Raw genomic sequence first — 9111 nt, 5'->3', positions numbered from 1 at the left:
TACCAAGTAATTCATAATGAATCGAATTTCTTGTTGAAGTTTGGCGAAGCAGCTGAATCAAATTTTTGAAAACTTTGCTCATCGCCACCCAGACTGGATACAGTGGACTAGCTGCAGTACGGGGAACGTTCACATGACCGTTATTTTTCCAATCTTCTGATCTGTCAGAAGAACAGAAAAAGGAAATAAAACGTATCCTGTGCATCAGTTATGCACATTTGGCATTCATTCGAGCCATTTACGTCTGAGATCCAGTTTTTTTTTCAGACGGAAAAAAAAGTCCTGCATGCAGTACTTTTTTTCCATCTTAAAAAACGGATCTCAGATGGAAATGGCTCAAATGGATGCCAAATGTGCATAACTGATGCACAGAATACGTTTTTTTTTTTTACAAGATCCATATTTTTTTTAACTTTATTTCTCTGTTCTTCTGACGTATCAGAAGAACAGAAAAAAAAATTGAAGAATAATGGTGATGTGACCTCCCTCCCTAAGGCCCCTTTTTCACGAGCGTGACGGATTAGGTCCGAAAGCGTTCAGGATGCGTTCAGTGAAACTCGCACCGTTTTGCAAGCAAGTTCGGTCAGTTTTGTCTGCGATTGCGTTCAGTTGTTCAGTTTTTTCCGCGCGGGTGCAATGCGTTTTGATGTGTTTTTTTACCTGCGTGATAAAAAACTGAAGGTTTACAAACAACATCTCCTAGCCACCATCAGGGAAAAAACGCATTGCATCCGCACTTGCTTGCGGGTGCAATGCGTTTTTCACGCAGCCCCATTCACTTCTATGGGGCCAGGGCTGCGTGAAAAACGTAGAACATAGAACATGCTGCGTTTTTCACGCAACGCAGAAGTGATGCGTGAAAAAAGAAACCGCTCATTTAAATGAATGGGTCAGGATTCAAAGCGGGTGCTATGTGTCCACGTCACACATTGTACCTGTGCGTAAAACTCGCTCGTGTGAAAAGAGGCATAACTAAGGGCTCATTCAGACGACCGTATCAATGAGTCTGCATTAATTTTAATGGGGGCCGCAAAAGATACGGACAGCACACCTTGTGTAGTCCGCATCCATTGTTCTGTTCTCCAGCCCCGCAAAAATGTCCTATTTTTGTCCGGAATAGTGGACAAGATTCTACTGTGCCTGTGCACGAGCCGGTCTGAAAACAGGGCTTACCTGTGCCTCGCCGGACTTGTGAAAAAAGATGGCAGCCCGCACAATGCAAACTGGCCATCACTGGTGCCCAAAGACCATTCCAGCAAAATCTGCCCTCCAAAATCCATATGGTAACCCGAACCCGAAAGAAAAATGTATATGTTAACGTATACGTTTTTTCTACTGGACTCTGCAGGATGGAAAAGCATTGGATGCTGCACTCCCCCCCCCCCCTCCCCCTTCCCCCCAACATATACGTAAAAATGGATGGTAAAAACGTGATGTGAACACAGCCTAACCTTTTATTTAACCCCTAATGCACCCCGCACCCTCACTAATCAGTTGGGAAGGGGGGGGGGGCAATTCTGAGTTTTGCTATGGGGCCCCATGATTTCTATGTACGCCCCTGGGCCGGGGGGTCCGCCTGTCAGTGCTCAGACCGTACACCGCATCACACTGGTCTGCACGGCTGTCGCCCCAGAAGGTGATGCACAGGAAGCCCGTGTGCTGCCTGCAGGGGGCGCTGCTCTGGCACCAGTTCTGCACAGCCGCCCCCTCTCACTGTGTCGCTGTGGTGCTGCTCGCACAGTAATACACCGCGCTGTCTGCAGCAGAGACCTCAGAGACACTCAATACATTTCTCTGCGCGCCGTCCGGCCTCATGGATATCCTCTTCTCAGCGACCTCCATGGTGGCCGGGTCTGTGATGTACGCATATCCCAGAAGCTGCAGCGCTCGCCCCGTCTCCTGCCGGTACCAGTATTTGTACAGGTAGTTGGAGTCCTCATGAGCGCAGAGAAGAGACGCGTTATCCCCCGGAGAGGCCAGGATCAGCCGCGGGGTCTGAACTACGTCTGCGGCCTGACACCCTGCAAACAGAGGGAGTCACAATCATCTGTCTGTCTGTCTCTGTCTGTCTGTCTCTATCTGTCTATCTGTCTGTCTCTCGGTCTGTCTCGGTCTGTCTGTCTCTATCTGTCTGTCTCTGTCTATCTGTCTCTGTCTGTCTGTCTCTCTGTCTGTCTCTGTCTATCTGTCTCTCTCTGTCTGTCTCTCTGTCTGTCTCTGTCTGTCTGTCCATCTATCATTGCTGCATGAGACATAGATAATATGGGACAGACAGTCTCCCTCAGATGTGACCGAGGGCAGTGGAGCTGAGTTTGTCATGTGATATCCTGATGAGATTTCCAAAGAATTGCTGTAAACCTGAACAGGACGCACACTCAGCTCTGCTTCATCTGTACTAATAAAACAGAGGTCTGTGGTCAGACAGAGGCCAATCAATACGTAGCAGAGAGCACACAGATGTCCTTACAATGTAACCAGCACAGAGTCAGAGACAGGATCACAACTCCCATCATCTCCAGGCTCCGAACACAAGTGACAACGTGAAAACATGAACGCCCTGTTTACCTCCAGGAGGTGACATCATAGTGAACGGGGATGTACAGATGTAGCAGTGTTATGTACATAGATCAGCAGAGACGTGTTAGTGGACGGAGATGTACAGATGTAGCAGTGTTATCTACATAGATCAGCAGAGACGTGTTAGTGGACAGGAATATACAGATGTAGCAGTGTTATCTACATAGATCAGCAGAGACGTGTTAGTGGACGAGGATGTACAGATGTAGCAGTGTTATCTACATAGATCAGCAGAGACGTGTTAGTGGACGGGGATGTACAGATGTAGCAGTGTTATGTACATAGATCAGCAGAGACGTGTTAGTGGACAGGAATATACAGATGTAGCAGTGTTATCTACATAGATCAGCAGAGACGTGTTAGTGGATGTACAGATGTAGCAGTGTTTTCTACATAGATCAGCAGAGACGTGTTAGTGGACAGGAATATACAGATGTAGCAGTGTTATCTACATAGATCAGCAGAGACGTGTTAGTGGACAGGAATATACAGATGTAGCAGTGTTATCTACATAGATCAGCAGAGACGTGTTAGTGGACAGGAATATACAGATGTAGCAGTGTTATCTACATAGATCAGCAGAGACGTGTTAGTGGACAGGAATATACAGATGTAGCAGTGTTATCTACATAGATCAGCAGAGACGTGTTAGTGGACGGGGATGTACAGATGTAGCAGTGTTATCTACATAGATCAGCAGAGACGTGTTAGTGGATGTACAGATGTAGCAGTGTTATCTACATAGGTCAGCAGAGACGTGTTAGTGGACAGAAATATACAGATGTAGCAGTGTTATCTACATAGATCAGCAGAGACGTGTTAGTGGACGGGGATGTACAGATGTAGCAGTGTTATCTACATAGATCAGCAGAGACGTGTTAGTGGACAGGAATATACAGATGTAGCAGTGTTATCTACATAGGTCAGCAGAGACGTGTTAGTGGACAGGAATATACAGATGTAGCAGTGTTATCTACATAGATCAGCAGAGATGTGTTAGTGGACAGGTATATACAGATGTAGCAGTCAGGCTAAAGTTTGCTACAACTGTGCATTTAACACATTTGATTGTTACATCTGCACCTCTATTACTGTCCTTCAGGCTTAGTGCTTTCCTCACCTGAAACACTCTGTGCTGCTGGAGACCTTGCTTGCTACGCAACCCTCTTCTCTCCATTCCTTCCTCACATAATGATGACACTGCCCTGTCCTCACTAACATCATCACATGGAGGCCCCGACATGCTCAGCTGCCCTTCTCCTGACATACTCTGTGCTGCTTCATTCCTTCCTTCTGACAGCGTGACAATATCAGTATGGTTGTCCATATAGGACAGTCAGGGATGAATAGATGAATATTATTTATATCTGGATATGATAGGGTTAACGATATATCAATCTTAAGAAGTGACCACACTGACACCTGCTGGTGACATGCGGATATTGCACCGTCATGCGATACTTAAAGGGAACCTTTCACCGGGATTTTGTGTATAGAGCTGAGGACATGGGCTGCTAGATGGCCGCTAGCACATCCGCAATACCCAGTCCCCATAGCTCTGTGTGCTTTTATTGTGTAAAAAAACAAACATTGATACATATGCAAATTAACCTGAGAGGAGTCCTGTCCCTGACTTATCTCACGTACAGGACTCATCTCAGGGACAGGACTCATCTCAGGGTAATTTGCATATGTATCAAATCGTTTTTTTTCCCACAATAAAAGCACACAGAGCTATGGGGACTGGGTATTGCAGTTGTGCTAGCGGCCATCTAACAACCCATGTCCTCAGCTCTATACACAAAATCCCGGTGACAGGTTCCCTTTAACTGCTTAATACGGCACGTGTTTTGGAGCTATTGCAGCTTTTGCATTTTACTCTGTTTACAGTAACTTTATTTTAAGGGCTGCTGCAAGCGTGATGATGGCAAATATATTTTCTGTTAGGTTTTACTGTCTTCCTTCTAATATCTTTATGTGTCTTTTTTCAGTCAAAAATGGCTTAAAAAAATGCTGGCGTTTTTTAAGTTACAAATATTCACATTTTTATTTTTATATATATGTATTTCATTTGTTATATAGTGTGTTTTGTGGCTTTAAAAAAAAAAATACGTGTTTTTAAACAGAAAGAAGCGTACTCCCTCTGATGTTACTTCCTCTGCAGATCTCTATCTGAAAAATAGCGGTGTAAAAAAAAAAGTTAAATGCCATAAAAATACAGCACACATTGACACGTGTTTTTTCTCCAGCAGGTTTTGTTGTACTTTTGGCACAAAAACACTTGAAAATGAGTCAAAAACGCCATAGTCTGAGCATGCTGCAATTTTACAAAAAAACGCAATTGGCCCATAAAATGCAACCCAAATGAAGAAAAATTCTGTGTTTCCGTTATGTTTCCCGTAGATTTATAACTAACATCTGGACGTTGTGTGTTTTGCTTAAAAAAAAATAAATAGAAAATAAGCGATCAACAAAACAATAAAAAATACAATGTAAAATTGGAAAAGTGCCACAGAAATGACATGCCCAAGGTCTCGATTGGGGTTGAATGAATGGAGGCTGGCCTGGATCAGTGCCTGTTGGCAGCAGCCTGGGCATTGAGGTTTTACACCCCATGGCGCTACAATCTTCTTCTGAACCTGTGAAAAGACGATGCATCAGAAGGTGACCCTCTGTAGCGCACACTGGCCGTCCTGCAGTGGTTACTGTTGGACCTAATTGTTTAGCCCCACTCAGACTCTTCTTTCAGCCAGCTGGCATGCTACACTATGGCGGGACCCCGCTTCTCCGTACACAGCGCATGAACAGGTGCCACGGATAGCTCATGTGGTCACCCAGGGGCAAAGTGAGACTGGCCTCAGGCAGCACCAGCTAGTGGGAGGGTGGGGGGTAGCAGCGCTGGGGTGCCCAATTTTGTATGTAACAGGAAACCCTATGCCCTGGTCCCCAGCTACTCTGATAGGACATGGCTGTGCCACCGCATACAGCGGCACATCAGTCCTCAAAGCCCTAGGCCCAACATGTTGAACACAACATAACATGCCAGCAATTAATGGGGAGTGTGAAGTTTGCTCACCTTGCAATAAGAGTGGACAGAGTTATCGGGGATGCTAGAGCACAGGGTCACACCCCGGTCAGAACAAAAAGTTGCATTTGCTTTAGTGCCAGCTATAGGCATATTTATCCTGATTTAGTTTGTGTATTTTTGCTGCATTTGACTCTCTCTTCTTGTGACCTGACTTTCCTTGCTATTCTAATAGCCCCCCCTCCTGCTTGACTGCGGCTGCAGAGTCTTCTCGAGGCAATACTGGTTAGATTTTAATCCTTCCATTGAGTCTTTCTCTTTAAATGGCATCTACTGTGTTGACCGTGTACCAAAAAAAGTGCCAAGCCCCCCCTTCCCGCCTTATGCTGAGAATACCACATTTTGTCATTAAACTAGGGAGTCATCGTGCACACAGAGTCCGAGTTACATCTTGTCCACGAGGCACCATGGGGAAGCTTGGATTTTGAAGAACATCTGCAGATGAAAATATTATCAGGACGAAGAACATGTTAAGATTGTGCATCGTCAATATACCGCATCCATCCTGATGGGAGAGACGGGATTTCAGTTGGATTTAAGGATGGAAGTCACATTGCAATTGTATAATATAATGTAGGTGTTACTACCCTAGTGATGAGAGTGACCAGAAGGTAGAGCAGGACAGTTGGGGGTAATCAAATGACTTATAATCCACTATATGTCAGCAGGTTAAAAAATAAACTGTAGTCCAGATCCTATAAACTCCATAGCAGATTTATACATGGACACCAAGAGGTCTTAATTAGGTCCCTTTTAGCAGCAGATTGATACCATCTTACTCCTCAGCAAATGGGACAGGAGGTCCTGGTGCCCACATCTCATGCTAGTTCTTGTCACCCATAAAACCAGCACACACCACCTCTCTCCAAGACATCCACAGCAAACAGATAGAGTTCATCTATAGTAGGTATGTCCTTGGACCAGAATCTATGGCCTACTGGTGGAAACATCTTGGAGCTTTCCTTCCTCCTGCCATCCCTTGTAGCCCCTATCTGACAGTAGAATGGAGCACTGACACACAAATGTAGTGCAGATATCGAAATACTATGTTATGGTGGCCGGTGTCTCACTTTCCCAGGCAGGCTGGTTGTTCCATGGCTAGTCCTAGTGAAGGTGTTCTTTTTCTGTCTTTCAGCCTGTGTACAAACCCTGCCTGTTTCTCCCGTGACTTCAGATTGCTTTCTCGGATACATGTGAGTGCTGCCCCCTGACCTTGGATTGCTTTCTCGGATACATATTAGTGCTGCCCCCTGACCTTGGATTGCTTTCTCAGATACATATTAGTGCTGCCCCCTGACCTTGGATTGCTTTCTCGGATACATATTAGTGCTGCCCCCTGACCTTGGATTGCTTTCTCAGATACATATGAGTGCTGCCCCCCCCCCCCGACCTTGGATTGCTTTCTCGGATACATATTAGTGCTGCCCCCTGACCTTGGATTGCTTTCTCAGATACATATTAGTGCTGCCCCCTGACCTTGGATTGCTTTCTCAGATACATATGAGTGCTGCCCCCCCCCCCCCCGACCTTGGATTGCTTTCTCGGATACATATTAGTGCTGCCCCCTGACCTTGGATTGCTTTCTCGGATACATATTAGTGCTGCCCCCTGACCTTGGATTGCTTTCTCAGATACACTAGTAAGTTGCCTGCCCCAACCTCAGCCTGTCTCCTGAGACCAACAGGAGAACTCCTTAATGTTTAGCCCAAAGCAAAACCAATTAGTTGGTGCAGTGAGTCAACACCTACTCTCTGTTACATACTGTATATCAGTTTGTTCCACATGGTCCAGATATAGGAACAGGTCTTGTGCTGCCTCTAAGAATCAGCTAATTGAAGGGGTTCTGCACTTTCATTTAACTGATGATCTATCCTCTGGATAGAACATCAGCTTCTGATCAGAGGGGGTCCGACACCCGGGACCTCCGTCGATCAGCTGTTTGAGAAGGCAGCGGCGCTCCAGCAGCACCGCGGCCTTCTCACTGTTTACCGCTGGCTCGCTGGCCCACTGACGTCACAACTAGCATCAACTAGCGTGGGCGGGGCTAAGCTCTGTTCACTTGAATGGAGCTTAGCCGTGCCCACGCTAGTTGATACTAGTCGTGACCTCACTGGGCCGGCGGTAAACAGTGAGAAGGCCGCGGCGCTGCTGGAGCGCCGCTGCCTTCTCAAACAGCTGATCGGCGGGGGTCCAAGGTGTCGGACCCCGGCCGATCAGAAGCTGATGATCTATCCAGAGGACATATCATCAGTTAAACGAAAGTGCAGAACCCCTTTAAATGGGTTGTGCAAGAATAAGGGGGAAATTTGGCAACCCCCCCCCCCTTCATTCTGACGGACCTTCAACGGGAAGATTACTTACCACCTTCTGGGCACTGGCTCCCCTCTTCTTCGCCTGTGAAGCTTCGCTAGGCTCCATCAATGTCAACATCCCGTTTGACATCATTGCAGCCAATCACAGGCCACAGCAGTGTCCAGTTCCCCTTGCGTAATGTGACCATTTGTCGTGATGCAAGGGGAGCCGGGCACTGTCAAACCGGATGGTGACATTGACAGAGCCCTTCAGGGAATATCAGGCCTGCAGGAGAAAGAGCGGGGAGCCAGCACCTGCAAGCAGGTAAGTAATCCCTTTGCAGGCCCTGCAGAGCAACCCCTTCCCACCAAACTTTCAAACAAGGTGTAAAACCAGCTGTGTGACTAAATATTGTCAAAAGGGATTTTCAACTATTTTTCGACTAAGTCTCAAATCCCTTAATAAATTACTCCCATTGTCTATAACTCTGCATACACTGCAACACCAAGAAGGAAAAGTTTTGGAATTATGGATAGACATGTTAATGATGTGCTAATAATAAAAACTGGAAACAAAATATTGAAAACATCTTGATTTATTCAGTACTGAGTATCAGCGCCACACGCAGAAATCCACGCAATTCCACGCCTTGGCTGTCAATGAGGTTATTAATGGTTGTCTGAGGAATGTTCTGTCTCGCTGAATGCACTGGGGCGCACAAATCATCAAGATCCGTTGGTGGCAGCTCCGTTTGCAAATGACAACCCATGATGTCCCAGATATCATCAATGGGCCATGTTAGCACGTGTACGTCGTGCTGGCTCAGTGACATGTGCCCCGGTGTTGTCCTGTAGAAAAATTGTCTTCTCAGAGAAATGTGGATCGTCGACCAAATCAATGTAATGACTTGATATGAGTTTTTAGGTTTCATGTCCATAAAAAATTAGCTTTTAGTCTGGCTTTTATGCCTCTGCCACAGATTGGAGCTAGGTGCTAAAAATTTCATGATCTGCAGATCTTAGCCACACTTGCTATTTCCTTGATTTGCAGACTATTACGGTTTATCCTTTTCAGTTTTGCCGTTTCAGTGTTGAGGGGTGTATAACCCTGCAGAACATCAAAATATCTAAATGCATTGATGAAAGTGTATACAGTTC

The 9111-nt window shown here is 45.9% G+C and overlaps 1 gene segment (V, D, J or C); it reads right to left on the bottom strand.

The window, feature by feature from the left end:
* Positions 1–1552: 1552 nt before the first annotated feature.
* On the bottom strand, positions 1553–3668 carry LOC122942414. The segment is given in 2 exon segments: positions 1553–2021; positions 2468–3668. Coding segments are annotated over 2 exon segments (357 nt in total).
* Between the last annotated feature and the right edge of the window lie 5443 nt (positions 3669–9111).

This window comes from Bufo gargarizans, chromosome 6 (assembly GCF_014858855.1).
Source record: "Bufo gargarizans isolate SCDJY-AF-19 chromosome 6, ASM1485885v1, whole genome shotgun sequence".
NCBI classification, from domain to species: domain Eukaryota; kingdom Metazoa; phylum Chordata; class Amphibia; order Anura; family Bufonidae; genus Bufo; species Bufo gargarizans.
The sequence above is the reverse complement of the archived record's forward strand: the minus strand, read 5'-3'. Positions and strand labels throughout refer to the sequence as shown.